Source organism: Lycorma delicatula, chromosome 9, assembly GCF_047948215.1.
Source record: "Lycorma delicatula isolate Av1 chromosome 9, ASM4794821v1, whole genome shotgun sequence".
Lineage (NCBI taxonomy): Eukaryota > Metazoa > Arthropoda > Insecta > Hemiptera > Fulgoridae > Lycorma > Lycorma delicatula.
This window is the reverse complement of record NC_134463.1, coordinates 129316016-129343566: the sequence shown is the minus strand read 5'-3', so window position 1 is coordinate 129343566 and position 27551 is coordinate 129316016. Positions and strand designations below refer to the sequence as shown.

The following is a 27551-nucleotide window of genomic DNA, read 5'->3' as shown; positions in this document are numbered from 1 at the left end:
TTCTATTTTTCTAGCATGTGTATTCATATTTAACTTCTAAAAAGCTGGTGTCAAATAAAGTTTAATATCTTTTTCATTTACTTTCTTTTCATCTTCATTAAAACATGCTTCTTTAGCGTGTCCAAAGTTGTAATAAAATAAAAATCATTGTATATTATCAATAACTTCTTTAAACCATATAATAGATGGATCTTAAAAATCAGCAATTTTAACAAATTTGTTAGTATTCTTGAGCAAAACTGGAAATATTATCCTCTTACCAAATGATAGTTCTGTTTCACCCAAAATATGTTTGAATTTTTTTTTTTATGTAATTTAGTTTAATTATTATGTATTATGAACTTTTTAGCATGAATTTTGTATATATTTATAATCACTGGTATATCGGTATTAAGTAGAATGCAGTACACAAATTTTAATGACAGTGGCTTGATTTATTGTAAAATCTAAAATATTTTTATATCTGCTTCATCCACTAATATGTGTATTCATCTTTATAATTAACCTTTATAATTAATCTCTTTATGGAGGGAAATAGTAAGCGTATTAAAACACCTTAAACTGAAATCGATAATGTTAAACGTGATAGCTTGCTCTTTACTTTATTTTTGAAAGTTATTAATCTCTTAGCATTTGTAATAGATTAAATTTACGTTAAACATATAACAGCATCATACTGCAAACATCCTCTATTCTTCTGGCCCATAATTTCTATCTTTCTGTGATCATTGAATATTCTTTGGAATTATTGATTCATAATAACCCTTCCAAACCAACAGTTTGTCCTACATAATAAACTGTCTTAAGAAATCTAGTCGTGTATACATTACGAATGTCATAAACAAATGAATAATTTTAGAGGACAGAGGATGAAATTTTGAAATTAATAATGAATTTAAAAAAATATTTTATTAACAAAATCAGTTTATATACAAAAAACAATTGTTATAACCGAAATAAAATAAATATTTTAATAAATAATTATATTGAACGGCATAATGAAACTTAATACAATTTAACTGTTAAAAATATGAAATCGCTTAATGTAACTAATGTTTCTAAAACCTTTCAGAGCTTATTATTGGTACATATTCTTCAGCTAGGTTTCCAGTAGCACTTTTTATTTAGAATAAGATAAGACAAGAGGCCATTGTATTATTTTTCACTTTGTAGAAATTACTCGTTGAATGGCATCAATAAAATATTGTTTTTTGGAAGAATTTTTCTATCGATTTGAAAATGATTTGTTTATAATTTTCAAACATTTTAATATTATACGAATGTAAATTCAAAGTACGGTAAGGCATTAAATTATAAATTACATTGTTATTTAAAAAAATTAAACAAAAACACGTACCAGGCTGATAGGACACATCTAGTATAGTTCTTTTTTTTTATGATGAGAAATAAATTTTTGTTGTATAGTTAAAGCACTTAAAGTATTATTTTACCCGTTAAATCTTAGTTTTATAATTAGTTTAACATTGGTTTAAATCTACATATGTATTGTGCTACAGGAATTGCAAAAAGTCATTAAAAAAAAATCAGTACAAGATAAGAAATACATTTCTGTTGAAGGAAAGTTTTATTTGAATAATATTTTAGATTTTTAAGTAGCATTTCAATATTTTAAATTACTTATTGCAGGCGTAAGAAGTTTAGGTGGTTGGATATCTGGAAAATTGGCTACTGTACTGAAAAACTTCCAAGCTTATAAAAATTAATCTAATTCCAATAAATAATTAAAAACCAATGAAAATATTTTTTTTTACGAAGTAATCATAATTAATTTATACACTAACATTAAATTAATTTCTATTTTTTTTATGCTCTGTGGTATATTAATTTAAAGTTAAATATATATATACAGATACACATACAGAGTGTTCATCTTAAAATAGGCTCCATCACTCAGTAGTTTATACGAAATGCAAATTTTTATTGAAATATTGGTGTGAGATGGGTAAAATAATATGGAAAATGTGGTACGACTGGAGATGGATTGGGATGGTCTGTTTATAATCTAACAACCAAATATTATCAATCTGTGATGAGCACTGGCTTTTAAACAAGGTTGTTAATTGTTTGTTAAAATGCACGTAACTGTTGAAGAACGTGTATTCCTGATGGAAACTTATTTAGAGACGAAATCTCATGTTGTGTGTCGGTGAACATTCAGGAAGAAATTTGAAAAAGAAATGACCAATTAGAAGTGTTATTCAGATGTTAGTTAAAAAATTTAATTAAACAGGTTCGGTGTTTGGCTAGAAACGTGGCCAATATAGACCAGTTTTAATAGTGTAGGTCATATAGGATATCAAAGTGGCAGTTACAAGATTTATTTGTAAATCTTTGCAGAGACTAAGCCGGAAAAAGAACATTTCAGTAGGTTCAGCCCACATTTCTGTGAGGAGAATGCTGAAATGTTATCTGCATCGAACACAGGTTTTCCATGAGCTAATTAATACCGATTATGGTTATAGGATTCACTACTGTCAACAGTTCATGAACTTCATTAGAGGTAACACTGGCATTTTAGATCAAGTATTTTTTACAGACCTGAAAAGTGTAGTTTCATGTCAGTGAGTATTATTAGTGCTCAAAACTACTGGACCTCTGGTGTACTGAAAACTTGCACATTTTCTTTGAATTTTCCCTACACCCCCAAAAAATAGGCTTATGTGTTGCAGTTTCAAGGCAATGAATAATAAAACTCTACTTTTTGGAAAAACTTTGGGCGCTGCTGTCTACAAAGAAATTATCCAATTAGAAATTATCCAAAGAAATTAGCCTTACTGCAAGAGGATGAATGTGATTGCCGATTGCAACAGAACAGCATCGCTTTCCGTTCAGCTTTTTCTACTATAAAGGTGCTACAGGATTTTTTTGGTGGAGGAATCATTTCCAAAGGATTATGCCCAACAAGATCCCCTTATCTGACTAGTCCAGACTCCTTTTTGTGGGATTACTTAAAAAAAATTGTTAGGAGCAATCCTCACACCCTGCAGGAATTGAAAACAAACATTACCGATGCTGTTGGGAAATAGACAGGGTGCAGCTAACAAGACTAGCCAAGAATATGATCAAACGTGTTGACAAGTGCATAGAACTGGATGAGCATCATTTTCAACACCTTATGAAAAATCAGGTGTAAGTCTTTGCTAATAAACTATTATTTACAGACTAAACTAAGTAATGAGGCCTCTTTAAAGTTGAACACTCTCTACATATACTTTTTCTCTTCTGTTGTTGAAAAGATTATTAAGATAAACATTTTTGTTGTGTTACCACAGCAAAATAGTAATAGTACTTTGAATCTTAATGATGTTAAAAAAAATTAAATTGATGTTCATAAAGATTAAATTTTAAACAAGATACGAGGGTAAGTCAATTATTATCTGCAATGCGGTAAATAGTTATAAATTTAATTGCAATATCAATAGGAAGCTTACATGTACATCATTTTTCAACATAGTCCCCTTGAATTTCAACGGACTTGGTCCATCGTTGCACAATCTTCCTGATGCCCTCTTAAAAGAAGGTTTTCGATTGAGCTGCGAGCCAGGAATGCACAGATTCTTTCACCGTTTCGTCCGAGGTAAATCGACGGCCCCTTAATGCCTGTTTGAGTGGACCAAAGAAGTGGTAGTCAGAAGGGGCAAGATCAGGACTATACAAAGGATGAGCCAGTACTTGAAAGTTGAGTTTGTGGAGCGTTTCAGCAGTGTGGACAACAGTATGTGGATGGGCATTGTCGTGCAAAACACCTTTCGACAGCAGTCCTCGGCGTTTTCTTCGAATTGCAGGCTTCAGCATCTCACTGTAACGCACGCGCACTATTTATTATCGTGCTCATAATGTTCCAGTACTGGGCCTTGTGAGTCCCCAAAAACTGTAAGCATCAGTTTTCCTGCGGACGATTGGGTCTTGAACTTTTTTTGCAAGGCGAATTTGGATGTTTCCATTCCATACGCTGCCGTTTACTCTCCGGCTCGTAATGCTGGATCCGTGCTTCGTCATTAGTGATAATTCTGTCTAAGGTGTCCCGTTCGTTACCATAGCGAACCAAATTTTTCTGGCAGATGTCCAAGCGCGTTTGTTTATACAACTGTACGAGTTGTTTTGGACCCATCTTGCACAGACTTTATGAAATCCAATTCTGTTGTGGATGATTTCGTAGGCAGAACCGTGACTAATTTGCAGACGATGTGCCATCGTCGATAGTTATCTGTCCAAGAAAACCACGTCACGTGCACGCTCAATATTTCCTCATTTGTGGCGGTAAATGGTCAAACGGCTCCTTCGTCGTGCGTAAAGCTTGTGCGACCGTTTTTGAATTTTTCAATCCGTTCGTAGACACTCTGTTCCCGTACCGTACCGAAAGTCTTCGATGAATTTCGACCTCTGATACATCTTCCAACCACAAAAAACGGATCACGGAACGTTGCTCTTCTTTGGTGAAAACAGGAAGCGGGGCGGCCATGGTTAACGGCAGGGCGGCGATAATTGAACTAACCTAGCAGCATTAAACCTGCACAGACATAACAACAATTAAACCACGCATGGGTCATCTACGCAATACGACAGTACTAACAAACATAAACAAAAATATAACTACATTGCGGATAATAATTGACTTATCCTCGTATTTTATTTATTTTCAAAAATATGAAAAGAGATGTTTAATGGCAAAATAAAGATAAAACTAATAAAAATCAGTGAATGTACAATAAAATAAAATTTTTAAATTGATATTATTTATTTCCTAGTTATAACATTCAGAACACAAAATATTTCTCTTAGTGAATTTAATAAACAGTCAGCTTATTATCATTTGTTTAAAATAATTTTAAATTAATTATATTATCACAACCACGTGCATTACAAACATTTGTCGATTAAAAATCTTGTCAATATATATGTATGAAAATAGTTTGTCAAAATCAGTTTACTATGTTCATGCAATCTATTTAAACTTTTGGATTATATTAAATTTATTTTGAGATCCTCAACAAAAAATAATTTCATCATAAACTGTGTTTACTGTCACCTGTCAAAAGTTTAGCTATCGTTTTAACAATAATTTTTATATTGTATTGTGACGTTTTGCTTAATTCAGGTAATTTTATAAGAAAAATCAGAAAATTGTTAGCAAAGATGTGTCATTGAGAGAAAATATTGATTATTATTAGATTAGAATCCAATTTAATTGTTTTATTATCTACTTATTTTAATTTATTATAGATAGTTACATATTTAGAAAATATATTTGTCTATTTTTATGCTAATGTAATGTAGTGCCTCTGGTGGTTGTCTCACATTTAATGGTTACAATATATATTTCAAGATATTTTATCGGTATGTATTTTTGGATGCATAGAAAAGAATCCTATTTTGCCAAGAGAGTAAAACCTAGTAGGTGGTATGGATTACTCTCCAAGTCTTCACTGCGGTAATAACTTCCTGATTTTCCTGCATGTTACGTAGTCGCCTTTAAAAAGTTATTTTTTCATCCTTTGATAAAACGCTTCTTTCCATGCCTTTAGTTTTGTGTAAATTAAAAATAATTATGATCATTAAAAAATCGTATACATTTTAATAATCTGAATTAAGTATAAGTGCAATAAATTTCTGAGTTACAATAATAAACATAATACTTTCACTTCACTCTTCTTAAGTTATAGTGAAACTGGCTTCTTTTTTTGTAACATCAAGTCTAGATGTCTTCTTGTTATCTGTTATAATTTAACTCTTTATTTTTATATATTCTGTACTTTTTCCATTCATTTATCTCACTCATTTATTTTATAAATGGTTTTTGTGATTTTTTCTTATATGGAATTGTTGATTGATTTATGTGTTCGCACGCGTGTATGTTCATATATATATATATGTTTGTATTAATTTTTACTTGAATTATTGTTTTTCCTTAGTTTATTTTTTTGTATATTCAAGAGAATACACAAAAAAATACTGTCTTTTAATATCCGGTTTCATCATGATGTGTATTTATCGACCTGAGGCCGTTTACATGATAAAAAAGCATCATCTGATTATCATGAAATTCTGTGTTTCATTATCTTTGTTAGTTTAGATATAACATGAATTTATCCTGAATTTACTGTTAAATGTGATAGTATGATGTGTAAAGTATTGCAGCTAATTTTTTTTTAAATTTATAAATCGTTTGTTTTCTATAGAAATTTTAGATTTTTAACCGACATTCAGTTGTCTTAAATTTTAGTTGAATTTTGGTAAAATATCCATAACATTTATTTATTTACCCTACCCTACCTGCTTCTTCACCTGCACGCTTCGCATGTAGCTTTAGCTTTTTGATACTCATTTATTTGATCTTCAGTTTGGAATCAAATATTATCTGAAGTTCAGCCTGCAGGTTTTTTGTCGCCTATATAAGTATATATCTCTAAATAAAAAAAAATTTCAAAATCTGTGCAGTAGGTTTTGTGTGATTGAGTAAATTTGCATGTTTAATTAAATGAAATATTATGAAAGGAAATTAGTATTTGTTTAGTTCACTTTTGTCTGGTTGTTTATTGTCTAACCGCTGTTCATTCTATATCTGCTTTGCATGTAAGGTGTGTTTTATTTGTTTACTTTATTTACATTGGGTTATAAAATTATTTTTATTTATGGTTTTTATATCTTATAAGATGTTCTGAAAAGTATTAATTAAGTAACGATAAAAATAAAGCATATCATCATCTTTGTACTGTTTCACAAAACAGATTTAGATGAAAATAACCCCACAACCTATGTTTTGAAACCTGAATTAAATGTACACTTCATAATTGCTTGGCTTGAATTCGATCGATAAAGCCATTTTACTTCAGGATGGTTTTTTCACTAATTAAAGTTTTAAACAGATTTGTGTGTTAAAATCTTAGACCGCTCAAGTAATAAAGTGTTTTTTCAAATGACCCTCTCATTTTTTTTATTAGAACAATTGGATACTTTTCAAGGGAACTTTTATGCAGGGGAGATAATCACATCTCACTACCGATCCTTCACTTTTACTAAAATTAAATGAAATAAATAATTTTTGAACTGCTTTTATATATATGTAGTTGAGTTAACTGCCAAACTTAAAATTGTTTGGTACGTCTTAGTTCTATAAATAGCACTGCAGTCGGTTTTGCCTCAATAAATTCAAGAATTGATTTTTCCTTTCAAAATCAAATTTAAGTTACTCTCAGTGTGCTATTTCAGGTACTTTCACTTTGCGTTTAACAAAAATAGTTCATCTTATTTAAATTTTTTTTTTATGTGTGATAATATTTTTACGGAATTATTTTTTCTAACACTATTAAGAAAATAAGACATATGAAGTTTAAATTGAGGTTTATTATTGCCATGAATCTTACTGTAATACACGCTAGGGAACTATTTATAGACGGGTAATTGAAAAAGGTGTCATGATTTCATAGGTAAATAATAAAATATTTAAGTTTTATCACATTTAATTATGTATAAAAAAAAGTACAAGTTTATTGTATATCTTAGTACATTTCGATGTAAGATCTCTCTTTGTTCTTGTTAAACTTCTAAATGATCTTCATCCGTGTGTTATCAATCATGTCAGGTGTTATGATTGCTGTAATTGTAATGATTCTCTTTCAATTATAGATTAAAATTTTCTGCACATATATATCTTTAATATTAACTCAGGAAAAATTAGATGAATTAAATCAAGGCTTTTTGCCGGCCAGGAAATAGAACTGCCTCTCCTGATTTCAATGATCAGGGAATTAGTGTGTATATTTTGTGAATCAGGAGAGATGGTCCATTTTTCCTGGGCTAACATTAAAACAGTCTAAAAGATTATGATAAGAGATAGACAGATGATTTATGATCTAAAATATTTGAGAGATAGAATCATTCTTGATGCATTATTAACTGTAATACCTGACGAGATCGATCACATTTATTTGGGGCTAGATAAATAGATAATCATTCAGTTGTTGGTCAACAAACATTTGGTGGTAGTAATATTGAAACAAGATTTGCTGATGATTGCATATAGATAGTAATAACATGCAATAAATTTACAGTTTTCTACTTATTTTTATGTGTAGATAATGAGTTAAATTTGCTTTCTTATTTTTTTATGAAATGATGGATTTACTTTATAACCTTCTGCTGTCTATTAGACTATGAAATATAAAAACCATACGATCCAAATTGATCTATGAATTAATATGTACATAAGTAAAGTTTTAGAATACAAATAAGTGTATTGTTCTGTTGTGGTGTACACAAAAACTTAAATTTAAAAATCCTTCAGGAAAAGGACATATTTTTTATAAAAAGTTTCAGTATTTTGTTGATTTTTTTAATAAATATCCTTATTAACACTTTTGTTTATTGTTAGTAACTTTTTTTATAATTAATGTTATTTTCTGTTATGTGTAATTATTATTTTTCTATTACTTTTTGCTTTTGCATATTTATACAAATATTCTGTTATCCACCTGATTATCCGTCGGTTGTCTTTTGTCAAGCTGTACATTTTTCTCTGTTTTTCGAACATCTTAGCCTGTTGTAGTGTAGACACAGCGTGTGTGTGCGTGTTTCCCGATTGTTTTGTTTTTTACTTTTCTCCAGACTGTTTGTTTCCAACAGCAAGAGGGCAACTCAGGGGGCAGTGATTCTCTGACGAAGGCTCTTATCAGTGATGAAGCCCAGACTCAAGCTTCCCGTGGAAGATTGGGGTAGGTGACCTTTTCTATTATGCTATTCTATCATATTTGTTGTTATGTCCTTTGTACCTTTTATCCTCGATATGTATATTCATTGTTCTTTCTTCACTTTCCATCCCGGTTGCTCTACTCCTTCACCATTTAACACTTGTACACTTAAGAATAATATGATTCCTTTTCCTTAAAAAATAATTATTAAATGTATTTGTTAATTGCATTTTTAGGCACTTACTTAAAACATGACTTCTGATTAATTTCAGTGTTATTAACTTATTAACTGTTAGCATGTTACCTATTATTATTATTAAGAAGAAATTCATGACTCGTTGCACTTGTATTAGCTCTATAGCGTGAGATCTATTACTCTCAACACAGAGAGGTCCATATTGTGTTGATGTTACATATAGATATATAGGAAAGGAATACTGCTTCACCTGCATCAAATGCATTGTAATCTAACTCACTTTCATTTACATTTTATCAGTGCTGTAATTAAAGTCAATGCCGCAAGTATTAAATTAGTGAAAACAAATTAGGAATTAAGTTAAAAATTGAATATTATGTTGTTTACACTTTCTAATATCCTTACTTTTACCAAAACGTTGGTCTGAAATTGAATAAAGTTATTAAGCTTATCTGAGTTGGAAGTTATATGTTGTGGAATATAGTTCATACATTATTAATTGTCTGTGAATTAATTTTGTTATTCATGAATCAAAATAGATGTGATAATTTAAATATTTAAAAAATTTATTAAAAATGTAAAGGTAATTTTTGGAAGAGTAATTTGAGTTTTGGAATTTTTTTTGGAAGTAATTAACATGTAATTCCTTCATGTTCATGGCACTAAACTAACTAAACTAACTTGAACTAAATAATAATTTTACTATTACAATCATTCTAATCAATAAATCTCTTTCTGCTGAAGTACTTTTTAAATAAATGTATTTTGCTCTGTTATAGAGCATTTAGATCACAAAAAGCGTTTTGGCTTCAAAAAAGTAAAAACCTTGTAGGAGAAGAAATTTACACCTTCTTGCCTCTAAAAGGTCTTATGGCTTCTACCCCTTATAATTAAGTAAACTTGAAATATAATTCAAATTGGTTTTTTCAACATCTGTTCTACTGTAATATAAAAATTAAAATACATAACGGAATTCCGAGTGTGAAGTTCCTTTTCCTCCTGCAGACCTCTAGCTCACAAGGTTAACAAAAAATTGAATTTAACAATGTTTGAACTGTTCTTTCTAAAAATTTGTTCCACTGTCAGAAATAATTAAACACTGTAATGACGTCCAAGAGACGCCCTTCTTGCTCTTGAAGGACCTTTAGCTGCCTTTAATTCAAAATTGAAAAATTGAGATAGTTGATTCCTTTTTTTTCCTTATCGTCATGTTTCTTGGGAATCATGATGTTGAAAGTATGAACCGCATTATATTGCCAACCCAGATTGGCAATATAAGGTTAGGTACCTTACTGTAATTTATCTTACCTTTAATGAGATAAGATACCTTATCATAAGCTACTTTTAAGTACCTTAAGGCCCTTCATTAATTACAAAAGAAAATTTTTGATATGCATACTTTATTTTCAACCTTCATAACTTTTAAGTACCCAAAAACTTGAAACATGTTGAAGTTCAGAACTCCTTGACAAATATAAGCTCTCTATTATTAAAAATTGGCATTAATTATTTCTCATCTTCAAATTTTAAAGTAGAAAAAATCACATTCTCACCATTAATTTTCAATTTTTTTTATTTTTAGAAAGTAAAAGTTAAAATTTACTTGTGCCAATCATGTTTAGAGCCTTTATGATCCCCTCCTGCAGTAATCTTAGTTATTAAAATCGAATGTCCTCAAATTTAGCATAAAATTAATAACTATTGTAGTCTACATGTATAAAATTACTTTTTTTTTCTTTGAACATGTTCCCATCAATATGGTCTATTAATGTCATAACATTAAAAAAAAAAAATAACGATGCAAACCAAGCCCATTCGTATTTCATTTTAAATTATTTTTGTCAGTTAAGTTTTTCCTTATTGTGTAACAGCAGTGCCAGTATCTGTAAAATTGGCATGAAAGGTCATTCATAAACCATAACTGAAATTTATTTTACCTTCTAATATGGAACATTAATGGAAGTTTATTCCCCATCTAACTCTTTTAAAATTGCAAATTATAAAAATTTTATTGTGTATCTATTAAATGTTATATATATATATTTTTTTTGTGAGACCAATATTTACTACTTCCGTAAATGATGAAAGTAGATGGCCATTACCAGGGTGAAACCAGATATTCATGGTAATAAACACAATAAAATATTCAAGTTTGTATATGTAAAATTAAAAGTGGCACTTATTATAAATAAATATAAGAAAAAAATTTATTGTTAGCACCGAGTATACAGACGTTTTAATATGGATCAGAGTAATTTCATACATTTACACCTAATTCTAGATTCTAATGTTACATATGGAGTATCTTGTGAAGCATGGTTGATGTGGAAGAGGGAGTGGGACTGGATTAAGGCTTTTGAGTTGCAGATTTGGAGAAGGATGGATAGAGTAACATGGACAGATAAAGTGAGTAATGAGGATGAAATGAACAGGATTAAAGCAGAGATACCACTTAATGTGGGAAGTACACAAAAGAAAAGGAAACCGTTTAGGACATTTAGTTAAAGGAAGCGGAATCTTGATAATTGCAACGGAAAAGTCAGTAGAAAGAGAGAGGAAGTAAAGAAGAAAAAGGATGAATTTAATAGATCAGGTTAGGTTTGGAAATCTCAAAGGGACAAAGGAGAAGGCACGGGATGAAAATGGATGGAGACAGTGGGGCGTAAGAGACCTGCTGCTAGACAGAACACCAGATGATGATGATGACACCTACTTCGTTCTAATTGCAGAATTTCAGTTAATTAAATTATGGTATTAAATTTGCTGGCCTAAAAATGAGCAATTCCATTTCAAAACCTGTCATAAACTGTTGTTTTGTTGTAGGAGATTTATCGGTTATATATTCTTTAGCTTATATTTTTTGTTTTTCTGAAAAATAAATTTATGTTATTTGATAACAACAATAGTAAACTTCTGATCACATTTCTGAATTGAAATCCTTTCAAATAATTAATTTTAAAATATAGATTTTAATTCTGTATATTATATTTTGAAGAAAGAAGTTAATGAAGTTTTATTTTTTGAGTTTAGTGAAGCTTAAGCAGAAGACTCAAACAGATTTTCAGCTAGCTGAGTATAATGGAAAAAGCTATATAATTTTGGTTGTAGATATTTACATTTTGTAATAAAAGGGTGATGAATCTTTATTGTCTTTTGTTTTATTTAATGGTTATTTTAGTGTTTAATTAATGATCCCATTTTAGATCCTCTTTGTTAGTATTTTATCGGTTTAGTTCAATTAATAAGAGATTGTAAGTAATTTAAGATAGTAATGAAGGAGGAGACCTGTTATATGTAGTTTTAATGATACACTGGTCAACATGATTATACTTAATACACTTTTTTTATCCTGTTTTTCAAATATGTATTCGGAATTTCTCCATCACCCACAGTTGTTTTTTATTTTTATTTTTTTAAATATTTTAAAACATTTTTTCATTCATTTGTCCATTGTCAAGTAAAGGCTCCTAGATTATTGTAAATATGATAGAACCAAATGAACTAACTCAAAGGGTTGCGTTGCTGAAGTTGTGAAGGTTCAGATGTATATAGACATGTACAAATGAGATCTAGTGTAACACATATATCAGTAGAACAATGCCAGTTGTGCGATAGTAGTAAACCAGTAAACACATCATTGTGAGTGCTTTGTGTGTCTGAATTATTGTGTATTAAATATTTACAACTTTATTTCTTTTAATTAGTTGTTAGTTACAAAATGCCTACAGTTTGTCTCCTTAACAAACATTAAAAGGATTACGTCAAAATCAAAACATACAGTGGTGTATCCTAACTTGCATTCTGGGGACCAATTCCACACTGTGAAGAATTGCCCACACCAAAGCCTCCAGAACATGTGACATTAGATGAAGAGAGCTCAGAGTCTGATAGAAGTAAGGAAGAAAAAGAAACAGATTCTGGTGATACAACTTTTGAACAAAGCAGTTCATCTGAGCTTCATTTACTGACTCAAGAAAAACTTAACGATCTCATACAAGATTTAAAGTTATCCAAAAAACAGTCTGAATTGCTTGCTTCCCGGCTAAATGGATGGAATCTTCTTCAAAAGAATACAAAGATATGTACTTATTGTAGTCATCATTCTGAATTTAAAGACTATTTTTCTGAAGAAAATGGATTAGTATTTGGTAATGACATTTCTTCTCTTATGGAGACGCTTTGTAATGAATGTAAACCAACAGAATGGCGCTTGTTCATTGATTCTTCTAAATTTAGTTTAAAAATTGTGTTTCTATAATGGCAATAAATTCCCATCAGTACCTGTGGCTCACTCTGTTAGTATGAAGGAAACATATGAAAACTTTAAATTTATATTGGAAAAACTTCAATATCCAGTGTATCAATAGAATATTTATGGTGATTTGAAGGTAATTGCACTTATTCTTGGTCTGCAGCTTGTTTACACAAAGTACTGCGTGTGAATGGGATAGTAGGGACAGAAAAAACCATTTCATTAGAAAAGGGCCTAAATGTGAATCACACATTTGTGAACAGAAAAGTGTGAAACATGATCCACTGTGTAATCCTAAAAATGTGTATCTACCTCGATTACATATCAAACTAGGATTAATGAAGAATTTTGTCAAGGCATGGACAATACTACTGGTTTCATGTACTTAAAGAAGTTTTTTTAGGAAAATCGAAATGTGGAAAAGTACCTTGATATTGTCAATGATATTATAAAATCTTATAAACATTTGGGTTGTAATATGTCCTTAAAAATACACTTCTTGCACTTGCACCTGGTTTTCTTCCCAGAAAATCTTGACACAGTGAGCGATGGGCACAGGGAACAGTTTCATCAGGAGATTTCAGCTGTGGAAAAGAAGTATCAAGGTATCGGGCAGCATAGTAGAATTCCCCTACTATGCTGCCCGATATTGTTAAAATATCAAGGAGGAATGCAGGCGAAATATAGTAGAAAATTATTATTTCTTAATTTCTATGCGAGTCAAATGTTTGAATATTGTATAGTTAAGAATGCAGAAAGCATTAAAATGTTTGAAATTATAAATGCCCGTCTCCCAGAAACCTTGCATGATGGGGTAAAACCGATATATTTGAATTAAGGAGAAAAAATACTATCAGAATCACATATATTTCTTCCCGAGACAAAAAAGTCTTTTTTGTTCCTCAGGGTAAACAGTTAGGGTTATTATGTACTAATCTGGGATTCATCTACTTTATATTTTCCAACTTGAATTTTTTTTATCTTGTTTATTTCATCTTTCTGTAAAGCATTCATATCTCTTGAATGAATTTCCAAGATCATGATAGTAAAAAATAAATTTTCTTCAGAACGGTGAATAACTTTCTGAATTGTTTTATTACCTTTGTTAAATAAAATAAGCCATTTTTATTGATCATTTTTTGTTATTTTTTAGGTTTGTGGCTGGTGTTGTTCCAAGAGAAAGAGTTCCAGCATTTGAAAGGATGTTGTGGCGTATATCTAGAGGAAATGTCTTCCTGCGGCAGGCTGAACTTGAAGAACCGCTTGAGGATCCTAACACTGTCAGTAATGTTTAGTTGCTGTCGAATATTATTTAAAATCTAGTTAATTTGTCCTCAACTACAATACTATATAAAAAATAAAACTAATATAAAAGCTCAAATTAAAAATTGTAAACGTGAATTTTATTCTTTTTTCATTTAATTTCTTTTAATTATTTAATTTTTTTTAGTTGATTAACTGTCATGGTCATCGGTGTGGCTGCAGCATGTAAGTTACATGCTGCAGCCAACACTTATGATAAGTGTTATCATAAGTTATCTGTTATGTTCTCATCACTGTTATGTGTTAACTTTCACTTAACACATGAGTGATTATTGCGACTGACTATGTATCCCAACCAAATAAAGTTGGACATAGATATCTTAAAAACTTGTGGATTATTATTATTATTATGATATTGTCATTTAGTCATTTCCTCAGTAACAAAGACAAAAATGTTATTTTCTTATAAAAGATTAAAACAAATACAGATTAAAATTTATTGTCACTATTGCTTCTGTAAACATCACCACCGCTGTTCCTTTTCAAGTTCTTTCCGTAGAGTTAATTAAGATAACAATAGATGTTATCATTGTACATCACCTGTAGCTGCATACATTTACATAATTTAGTAGCTGTTAAATAAACATATAATAATGTATAGATTACTTCAGAAATGGATCAATACAGTTTCACAGATAAAATTTTAATGTAATGTCAAGTAACTGTACTGTAATGTTTGTGATCAGATGGATCAAGGGAAAGTGGGATGAAACATTGATCAGAGCAAAAATATTTATGTATGTTCTACTTAGTTTTATAACTTGTATTTGTATACTTCTAACATCAGAATTGTAAGTGGAAGTCACCACATTGATTTAGATTTCTGAACCTCTTAAGGTATAAATAAATGTTTCACTGACGAAAGGAAAACATAATAAAATGAGAGATTACAGTACATACTACTATTTAGTAGCATGATACATGAAACATAATAGAAATAGTTTGGCCACTGCGTATCCACAAGCTAGCAGCCAAGGGAGAGAACTGATCTACTTTGTATGATTTTCCTCTTTTAGCAGTTCAATTAAAAGAATTATTTGTTTGTATAAAAATATCTGAAAAAAATTCAGGCTAGCAGTAACTTTTATAAAATAAAATATTCATAAATTTAAAATAACAAAGTTAGAACCTTGACCTGTGTTTCAATAGTTTTAAAGATAAAGTGGTTTTATAAATCGGATAACAGTTCATAAATTATTAAAGGTTTAAATCTTAAACTTAAGTGGTGGTAAGTTAATAAAATGGGTTCCTGTTAAAAAATTTGAGGAGGATCTATGCTGCAGTTCTTTAATGGCATGCGATCAAATTCAAGAATGTAGAATAAAATTTTGTAGATTTAGATGCAACTTGTTCTGATATCAGATAAATAATTGTTTTTTATAAGATTCAAAATCAAGTGGACGTCATTTCTGAATTCTGAATAGATAAAGATAAAGGTTCACATAAAACATTTAAAACAACATACCTATTTTTAAAATATAAATGAGAATTTAAATATTGAACTAATGATTTTTTTTCTTTAATGACTGATCAGCTGTTATTTTGACATACATCTCATAATAAAATATACAAGCTTGTTGCATTTCAGGGAAAGCTAATTTCTTAATCAGTCACACTTCTTATATACGCATATGGTACAATCAGAAACATGAGAATTTCTACTGGTATTTGATTGTAACAGTAAGTAAGCTGTGTTGATAAATGAATGCCATTTTAATTTCTTACAAAGATAAAAAAAAACCAAATAAATTGTTTTGGTATCATGTAGATTTTGTTTCATCATCAATATAGCATATCAATTTTTAATGTATTTAAATATTTTACTGTATTTTAAAATTTTTATTATATAGAGTGTATTTTTAATTTTATTAATTTTTTATAATTTTATTATAATAGATTTTATTTTTATAAAATTATAATTTTTTATAATTTTATGGTGTATTTTTAATTTTATTAATTTTTTGTAATTTTATTATATAGAGTGATTTTTCCATTTAAATTTGATAATATTTATTTATTTTTTTAACGTATATCTTACTTAAAAAAAGTTAGTAAGAAAATTGTGTATATAATAATAAAATAAATAAATATGTTTTATTCTTTATTACATTCAGTTACTGGTTGCAGGGTAATGAAATCTTCAAAACTGTGTTTGTGGCTTTCTTCCAAGGTGAGCAATTAAAGAGTCGTGTTAAGAAGGTGTGCTCCGGTTTCCATGCATCGTTTTATCCATGTCCTAGTTCTTATGAGGAACGCCAAGAAACTGTAAAAGGTGTGAAAACTCGACTGGAAGATCTTAATTTGGTACGCCCAGTTTAGTAACTAGAATCATAATATTGTTTAATCTTTTCTTTTATTTAGATAATGCCACATTAGCACTTTGTTTATTCGATTCTTAACTTAATTACTCTGTAAGTAGGCCTAATAGAGTGCACAATGAGCACTCTACTCCTTGTTGGTTGTCTCTTTTTTCAAGTTTTTGATACATTTTTTTTTTTTTTTTTGTCTTCGGTCATTTGACTGGTTTGATGCAGCTCTCCAAGATTCCCTATCTAGTGCTAGTCGTTTCATTTCAGTATACCCTCTACATCCTACATCCCTAACAATTTGTTTTACATATTCCAAACGTGGCCTGCCTACACAATTTTTCCCTTCTACCTGTCCTTCCAAAATTAAAGCGACTATTCCAGGATGCCTTACTATGTGGCTTATAAGTCTGTCTCTTCTTTTAACTATATTTTTCCAAATGCTTCTTTCTTCATCTATTTGCCGCAATACCTCTTCATTTGTCACTTTATCCACCCATCTGTTTTTAACATTCTCCTATAGCACCACATTTCAAAAGCTTCTAACCTTTTCTTCTCAGATACTCCGATTGTCCAAGTTTCACTTCCATATAAAGCGACACTCCAAACATACACTTTCAAAAATCTTTTCCTGACATTTAAATTAATTTTTGATGTAAACAAATTATATTTCTTACTGAAGGCTCGTTTAGCTTGTGCTATTCGGCATTTTATATCGCTCCTGCTTCGTCCATCTTTAGTAATTCTACTTCCCAAATAACAAAATTCTTCTACCTCCATAATCTTTTCTCCTCCTATTTTCACATTCAGTGGTCCATCTTTGTTATTTCTACTGCATTTCATTACTTTTGTTTTGTTCTTGTTTATTTTCATGCGATAGTTCTTGCGTAGGACTTCATCTATGCCGTTCATTGTTTCTTCTAAATCCTTTTTATTCTCGGCTAGAATTACTATATCATCAGCAAATCGTAGCAACTTTATCTTTTCACCTTGTACTGTTACTCCGAATCTAAATTGTTCTTTAACATCATTAACTGCTAGTTCCATGTAAAGATTAAAAAGTAACGGAGATAGGGAACACCCTTGTCGGACTCCCTTTCTTATTACGGCTTCTTTCTTATGTTCTTCAATTGTTACTGTTGCTGTTTGGTTCCTGTACATGTTAGCAATTGTTCTTCTATCTCTGTATTTGAACCCTAATTTTTTTAAAATGCTGAACATTTTATTCCAGTCTACGTTATCGAATGCCTTTTCTAGATCTATAAACGCCAAGTATGTTGGTTTGTTTTTCTTTAATCTTCCTTCTACTATTAATCTGAGGCCTAAAATTGCTTCCCTTGTCCCTATACTTTTCCTGAAACCAAATTGGTCTTCTCCTAACACTTCCTCCACTCTCCTCTCAATTCTTCTGTATAGAATTCTAGTTAAGATTTTTGATGCATGACTAGTTAAACTAATTGTTCTGTATTCTTCACATTTATCTGCCCCTGCTTTCTTTGGTATCATTACTATAACACTTTTTTTGAAGTCTGACGGAAATCCCCCTTTTTCATAAATATTACACACCAGTTTGTATAATCTATCGATCGCTTCCTCACCTGCACTGCGCAGTAATTCTACAGGTATTCCGTCTATTCTAGGAGCCTTTCTGCCATTTAAATCTTTTAATGCTCTCTTAAATTCAGATCTCAGTATTGTTTCTCCCATTTCATCCTCCTCAACTTCCTCTTCTTCCTCTATAAAACCATTTTCTAATTCATTTCCTCCGTATAACTCTTCAATATATTCCACCCATCTATCGAATTTACCTTTCGTATTATATATAGGTGTACCATCTTTGTTTAACACATTATTAGATTTTAATTTATGTACCCCAAAATTTTCCTTAACTTTCCTGTATGCTCCGTCTATTTTACCAATGTTCATTTCTCTTTCCACTTCTAAACACTTTTCTTTAATCCACTCTTCTTTCGCCAGTTTGCACTTCCTGTTTATAGCATTTCTTAATTGCCGATAGTTCTTTTTACTTTCTTCATCACTAGCATTCTTATATTTTCTACGTTCATCCATCAGCTGCAATATATCGTCTGAAACCCAAGGTTTTCTACCAGTTCTCTTTATTCCGCCTAAGTTTGCTTCTGCTGATTTAAGAATTTCCTTTTTAACATTCTCCCATTCTTCTTCTACATTTTCTACCTTATCTTATTTACTCAGACCTCTTGCGATGTCCTCCTCAAAAATCTTCTTTACCTCCTCTTCCTCAAGCTTCTCTAAATTCCACCGATTCATCTGACACCTTTTCTTCAGGTTTTTAAACCCCAATCTACATTTCATTATCACCAAATTATGGTCGCTATCAATGTCTGCTCCAGGGTAAGTTTTGTAGTCCACGAGTTGATTTCTAAATGTTTGCTTAACCATGATATAATCTATCTGATACCTTGCAATATTGCCTGGCTTTTTCCAAGTGTATATTCTTCTATTATGATTTTTAAAGTGGGTGTTGGCAATTACTAAATTATACTTCGTGCAAAACTCTATAAGTCGGTCCCCTCTTTCATTCCTTTTGCCCAGCCCGTATTCACCCACTATATTTCCTTCCTTGCCTTTTCCAATGCTTGCATTCCAATCTCCAACTATTATTAAATTTTCATCTTTTACGTGTTTAATTGCTTCATCAATCTCTTCGTATACACATTCTACCTCATCATCATCATGGGCGCTTGTAGGCATATAGACGTTAACAATCGTTGTCGGTTTAGGTTTTGATTTTATCCTTATTACAATGACTCTATCGCTATGCGTCTTGAAATACTCCACTCTCCTCCCTATCTTCTTGTTCATCACGAACCGTACTCCTGCCTGCCCATTATTTGACGCTGAGTTAATTACTCTAAAGTCACCCGACCAAAAGTCGCCTTCCTCTTCCCACCGAACCTCACTAATTCCTACCATATCCACGTTTAACCTATCCATTTCCCTTTTTAAATTCTCTAGCCTACCAACCTTTTTTAAGCTTCTAACATTCCACGCTCCGACTCGTAGAATGTTATTTTTTACTTTTCTGGTGACCCCTTCCTTATTAGTCCCCACCCGGAGATCCGAACGGGGGACTATTTTACCTCCGGAATATTTTACCAAGGAAGGCGCCTCCATTATTGCTTTTGAAAATGCAGAGAGCCACATTTTCTTGGAAAAAAAAAAACAGCTGTAGTTTTCCATTGCTTTCAGCTGCGCAGTACTCAGAGGACTGAGTGATGTTGATATGGCCGTTTAAGTCATTGTGACTCACGCCCCTAACAACTACTGAAAGAGCTGCTGCTCTCTTTCAGGAATCATTCCTTAGTCTGGCTCTCAACAGATACCTCTCCGATATGGTTGTACCTTCGGTCCAGCTACTCTGTATCCCTGAGCACTCAAGCCCCCTCACCAACGGCAAGGTCTCATGATTCATAGAGGAGGTGATACATACATTTTTGATACATACATTTCTTGAATTTTTTTTAACATCACATCTGTCTGATTCTTAGTATTCTCTTCAGTGTAATTTAAGAGAATGGCATCAATTTTATATTCAGCTACAGTTCCTCCTCTATTATAACTGTGTGGGCAGTCCATTACAATCTTCTAAGTTATATGATGCCATCTGTTGTATCTGGACTTCTGCTCACCAAACAGTTTTTCCTCATTTGCAGTGATCCTGATTCTCTTATTATACCTCAGATTACTAATATATTTTAATTAAAATCTTTATTTTGTGTATTGCTAGTTTTTCAGAACTGTTTTGCTATTATTATTCCACATGTTTTATCTGTTTGTGAAAAACAGATGCTAGCTTAATCTTATGTTCTTTGTGGGAAATTTAATTTAATCGTTTGATATTCCATGATTTTTTATATATTGAATATTGTTTCAATAATAAAGTTGTAAATTTAATAGAATCTAAGTTTTCTAGCTTAGAAAAAAGATTGCTATCTTGATGGAATGTAAAATTGTATATGTATATACAATGAAAAGAAACATAATACAAAAAAAATAAAAAAAAAATTGATATTTTAACATGTTCATCTAATGCTTTGTCACACTGGCTAATACCACTTTGATTAAATAATTTTTTAAGTGCCCATATTCTCTTCTTTTTTAAAAAAAAAAGAAGAGAATTCCAAAATCTGATGGGCATTTTGCAATAAATTTGGTACTGGAATTGTCAGGTCAGCACAAATTCAATTCCGACAATTTAAAATCAACGTAAAATGATGGAGACTGTGATGGATAAAGTTTTGAAACTGTTTTATTAATTTAATTTAAAAAATTCATCTGCAATAGCAATTTTTTCATTCAGGTATATGTACTTTCAACTGAACATTATTAGAATATCCTGATAAATTTGTTAGTTAATAATAACAATTTTTAGCTACTTATTGTGTTGCGACCAAATTGTTCTTGTATATGATCAGTGACAATAATAATCATAACCATTTGAAGATAATAATTTGTTTTTTTTTAAGGTATTACCCATATTAATTATTAGTTGCATTGTTATTACCTCAATAATAAAATAACTAATAGACCGATTTCTGTAAAAAGTAATGCTTAATTTTAAGGTAAAGCATTCATATTACTACTAAACCAATATTTTTATGAAATCCATTTAAAAATATGTTTACAGAAAACTACTGAGATCAGTTTATAATTAATTTCAGTCAAACTATCGCAATTTTAAATTGTTTATATTGTGCATTCGAAAAGTAATTGTACACGTATATAAACACTTATATATTGAGGGATTATGTACATGCGTTCTGAGTAATGTTTTCTTGCAAAAGTTAGTAATCTTGTGCTGTGTGCCATTTACTTCCACAAGGAAGTCAGTCTGGTGACTTTGAGTTGAGAAGGTATATCTGGTTATTTGTTGTTCATTTTCTGAATGATTGACACACTGTCTTTCTGTGTGCTCAGAATAGTATTAAATTTTAGAATGGCGATTGTCTCTCATTGAATACATCTTTTGTATGCATGGTGAATACACGTAGATGTTGAAAGATCAGTTTTCCATTAGACTTCCAGGTACAGGTTTCTAATTGACATAGTGTAAAAGTGGTAATTGAAAAATTTAGTGAGACAGGATCAGTGAAGGACCAAGAGCGAAGTGGTAGCAATCAGTATTAATGAAGAAAAACTGCAAGACATATCAGCTGCTATGATATGTAATCCTAACAAGTCCTTCTGAAAGTTGACTCGACAAAAAAACATCAGTGTTGCAGCTGCACACAAGGTAATTTGTAAGAAGCTCAATCTTATCCTTTATAAAATGAAAGTGGTTCAGAAGTTATTGAACACAGACTGTGGAAAGCAAATTCAATACTGTGATAAGTTTCAACAGTTATTTATGTAATATTTTGGACTGTGTTTTCTATGAGGCATGGTTCCATTTATCAGAATATGTACATATATAATATGTGTACATATACATATGTAAATATATATATACATGTACAGAACTCATGTTCATGGTCTGCTAACAACTCACATGCCATACGTGAATTTTCTCTACATGATCAGAAGATTAGGATATGGACTGCAGTATCCAGAAGAGCAGTCGGCCCAATATTCTTCACAGAAACAGTAAATTCAGCTTGTTAATGTGAAAACAATTTCCACTTTGTAGGAGAACTAGCCAAGGATTAAATTAATAATGCTTGATTCAACAAAACAGCATGACTGTACATTGAGCCAGACAGACATGAATTTATTGCAAGAGGTTTACAGAGGTTAAATCATTCTAAGGACTTGTGACCATCTTGTTCTCTAGACTTAAGACTTAATCCCTTCAGATTTTTATTTCTGCTGTTATGTAAAAAGTAATAATTTATCAAGGAAATCCCATAGCCTCTAGAAACTTCAAACTGGTATTTGTGATTTTACTAAGAATATATTACATTTTTGAACAACTTGTGAAAGTCCTCAAGAAAAATAAAAATTGCATACAGATATATATCTGGATGTTCATGGGGACTATTTTTAACTACTACTCAACTTGCTGTAACGTAAATCGATGTTATGTTTCATTGCACTAGTGAACGAGAGGTATATCGTTTAAACACACTATAATTTTAAAACTTTTAAAATAATGTCAAATATTATCTGTAAATTTTAATTAAAACTACAGAATAACATATAAAAGTTAAGTTTTATCTTTTTTATTTACGAAATTTCAAAACTGATCTACTGTACATGTATTTGTGAAATCATTATTTATTATCACTTGAGCCGATTCTTTTTACATTTGCTGTAGTTTAATTTCAGTATGTAGCTTTTATGTATGTTGTTGTTATTTATATACTTTTTATTTTGTTATGATAGCCAAAGTTAATCGTGTGTTTTGAATAGACAAAAGTTCCAGTAGAAAACTTTTGTTGTTGTTTTAACTTTTTATATTTTTGCTGTTGTCAAGTTTATAGTGAAATGTTATAATGATAAATATAATTATTAATATTTATTCAAATTTCTTTGTTTTTTTAGGTGTTAAACCAAACACGAGAACATAGACAACGCGTATTGGTCGCAGTCGCAAAACAGCTGCACACTTGGACCGTGATGGTTCGTAAAATGAAAGCAATATATCATACGATGAATTTGTTCAATATGGATGTAACCAAAAAGTGTCTTATCGCTGAGTGTTGGGTTCCTGTTAAAGATCTTCCATTTGTTAGAAAAGTTCTTGCAGATGGAGCTGTAAGTTAACCTGAGTTTTGATTAGATAATCAGAGTTTTGATTAGCTTTGAAGATATTACAGTTAGTGTTAATGTTGTCCCTGCTCATTATCCTTGTAATAATGAGTATTCTTTTTTCCTGTTTAGCCTCTGGGAATCACCGTCAGGTATTACTACAGAGGATGAATAACGATGGTATATATGAGTGTAAGTGAAGTGTGTAGTCTTGTACAGTCTCAGGTTGACCATTTCTGAAGTGTGTGGTTAATTGAAATCCAACCATCAAAGAACACCGGTATCCATAATCTAGTAGTATTCAAATCTGTATAAAAGTAACTGTGTTTACTAGGATTTGAACATTGAAACTCTCAACTTCTAAATCAGCTGATTTGTGAAGATGCGTTCACCAGTTGACCAACCCGGTGGGTTGTAATGAGTATTCTATGTGTAATTAACTACACTTGCCCCTTTGAGTCCATATTCCCATGCACAAGCTTTTCAAGCTTATGTCGTGAATTATTAATTTAAAAAAATGAAAAACTTACATTACAATTAAATTTTGGTTATTTTTTCTGAGCTTTTTCATAATTATGCTCCCACTTTGAAATCTTTTTCTGCAAGAAGTCTAACACTTATTTATGTTGAAAAAAATTAACTTAGCTTTTGGGGAGGTCAATAATTGCTAATGTATTGTAAAATCTATTCAGATGGGTTTATGTCTGAAAGAAAATGATGGAAATTCATACAAAATATTCATACAAAATTCATACAAAAATATTCAAATGGCATTTTCTGTGCCATTGTTATATTTATGTTGAGATTTGGTAGACTTCCTTAATCTTTTTAACAGATTGTGTATGTTGTCCAGATATTGGTTCAACAAAACTTTCAGTGTGATTAACTGTAAAATATTGAGGCCGATTGTATATATCAGAAAGAAGAGGAAATTACTATGTAGTAAAAGTCTGAAAGAGTTAAAAGAAGTTAGCCAAATGATATGTATGGAGTGTCTTGTTGTATGGAAGTGAAACACGGACGATGAGGGAGAGTGACTGGATTGAGGCTTTTTTAATGTAGATAAGGAAAAGGATGGAGAATGTAAGGTGGATGGATAAAGTGAGGAATGAGGAAATGAACAGGATTAAAGAAAAGCACTTACACAAGAAGTTCACAAAAGAAAAGGAAACCGGTTAGGATGTGTTGTTAGAGAAAGTGGAATCTTGATAATTCCATAAGAAGGATCAGAAAGGAATTGCTAATGAAGGAGAAGTTTTGGGACAGAAATGGATGAGACAGTGGTGGTGAAAGGAACCTGTTGCTTGGCAGAACACTAGTTGATGATGATGTCATTATAAAAGCACTGCTTAACAGTCACTATTATTATTGCTGGGTCTGCATGACTCCAACAATCGGCATTAAGAAATCATGGCTATGATCTGGAATCACAAATAGAAAACAAATTTTTTTGCCTGCTTTTCTGCTGAATACCCATAGCTGAATCAGTACCTCCTGACATTATATTTCCTTTTGACTCACCTATTCTGACAACCATTTTGAAAACCTACTAAATAATTGACTAATTGTTTCAGACTTTAATCGTATTATGATTAAAATCGAGTTCTCTTTCACAGAATTTAATGATTGTAGGCACCCCGTGTATATAAATTTTAACATGATTGAATATTGTAATCTCAATATTCTCAATATTACAATATTGTAATATTGTAATCTTGTAACCATGAATATGAAGCTATTCCACATTGACAGACATTTGGTTTATGATAACTTTCTCTCTCTTCCTCTGCAACAATGTCATTTCATGATCCGTTTCACATTTTTTTGTAATAAAATGCTGAACTGTTACAGAACTCTTTTCTCATTGGTTTTGTCATTCCATAAATCATGATGTAGAAAAATAATTGGTGATAGGTAAATCTGTTGTAACAAAAAAAATTACAACCAGCACACAGTATATAATTTACTTAATTTATTGAATAAAGTAGGCCTTCTAAATTTGTTTCTAATTAAATAAATGTCATTGTGTTAGTTTGGTAACATTCTTTTATATCGTTTATCTATCGTTCATTCTATCTTATGTCGGTCCCTTCAGTAATATTATAAGAAGTTTTCATGGTAGGAGTTTGTTAACAAAAAGTATCTGTTTCTATTATGTAACAGATTCATCAATTGTGCTTACACGTTGTGTGCATAGGAATATGATGTGAAAATTTTGTACATTTTTAACTGGTTTTAATACTAAATTCGAAGTTTCAGTGATTTAAATATTTTAAAAATTCTTTCAATTAGGAAGGCCTAAAATGACAATAGCTTTTTTTTTAATTAAAAAAGTGTTAAAAATATTTTTTTTCATAGTATTATGTAAGAACTGTTTATATTTGTCAATTATTAGTTTTTTATTTGATCATTTATTTATTTATTCCCTTTTGATGATTGTTTAACAATCAAAATATTCATCCAGTTTTAGGTTTAAATAAATTTTTTTTTAATATTATCTTGTTTTACATTTGATTTCATCAATCAAATAATTATTCGTTAAAATATATATCCTTGCTTTTATTTGTGATGCTATGATTATTTTGCTATTAAACTTGTAAATTATTATCTGATGTGTGTAATCCATCTCTGAGATAACTAATCCAAATTTAAAACAATGTAAACAGAACTACATATACAGTGTGATGCTGTGGATATAAAACAGAGTATATTTTAAATTGTCAAAACATTGAGTTATTTTAAATAACCATTTATTAATTTGATTTCAACAACAAAAGAAAGTATAACAAAGAAAATATAATGACTTTCATTTGTTTTATCAATTTTTCTAAAAAAAAAATCTTGCCAGCATATTGATTTATGCTGGCCAAGAAGAAACTTACTAATATAACATATTAATAGTATCTACTGTATTCTTCTGACTTAGCACCAATTGACTTGATGTTTGTTTTTTCCTTACTTTTAATTAACTCTAATAGGAAAGCAGTACATACTGCAAAAAGGTTTTAATGATATTGCTTATGCAATGAAACGGCTAAAGAGATTCCTTTTCTTGAAATGGGTTCCAGAAATGTTTCAAAAATCTTTTATGATTAATGTGTCTAGCCTCTGAAGGAAACTTCTGTGAAAGTGATATAATGTAAAACTTTTTAACATATATAGAACTATAAAATAAAAAGATATTTCAAACATTTCTGAAGTAAAAAAAATCATAATTTACAAAACTTTTCTTCTTAAATTTTTAAAACTGTGGTGAGGCTGACTAATTTTATATTATTATAATACATCTTAATTTATTATATAATTCATAAAATCTTAGTTGTATCTGGCTAAAAATTCACCGCAACAGTGCAAAAGGGTTACCAATGCTACAAGCTGAATAGTTTCCCAAGTTGGTGATTCCACAAATATATTATTTATTATGCATTAAGGTTATTTTTATTACTATGATAACTTATTTTAATTACAGTATTTTCATTATGTTCTTTTTATTTGTTTATTTATTAATTTTTAGTTCTGTTTCTTTTTGTTGTTTTATCTAAACATTTAGAAAGAAGTTGGTAGTTCCATTCCATCATTTTTAAATGTTATCGAAACATCTGAGGCTCCACCAACTTTTAACAGGACAAATCGATTTACACAAGGATTTCAGACATTGATTGATGCATATGGAGTTGCAGCTTATAGAGAAGTTAATCCTGGTCAGTATAACATTTAGACAGTGTAAATTTTGCATTTTGTACATTATATGAAGAATATTATTGGTTTGCTTGGCATTTCTCCCATCACCACCCCATTTGGTTGCCCTAAAGCATAAGACCAAATGTCTGTGCTATAATCGGCTACTGAGCCTCGAAACAGTTTAGCGACCAGTGTCCTAACTAGCCGCTAGAGCTAACCTAAAAGCGTGAATGGACTGAGTGCGGTGCCATACACCACCAGCTTACATGTCCCAACTGCTCGCTTGTCGTATATTTACTAAAATGGATAAGTGCACCCTGTCAACTACTAAAAATATACATGATATTCATAAATTA

General features: G+C 30.5%; 1 protein-coding gene across 5 annotated transcripts in view; it reads left to right on the top strand.

The window, feature by feature from the left end:
- Positions 1-27551, top strand: part of Vha100-2 (V-type ATPase subunit a family protein Vha100-2) — a 314412-nt gene that overhangs the window by 245460 nt on the left and 41401 nt on the right. For 4 of the 5 annotated variants that reach the window (XM_075375897.1, XM_075375899.1, XM_075375898.1 and 1 more), the window contains 5 exons: positions 8626-8732; positions 14310-14436; positions 16607-16783; positions 23308-23520; positions 27065-27215. In XM_075375897.1, the coding sequence (XP_075232012.1) occupies positions 8626-8732; positions 14310-14436; positions 16607-16783; positions 23308-23520; positions 27065-27215 (775 nt within the window). The remainder of the gene's footprint in view (positions 1-8625; positions 8733-14309; positions 14437-16606; positions 16784-23307; positions 23521-27064; positions 27216-27551) is intronic. The other variant, XM_075375901.1, reaches the window with a different exon arrangement.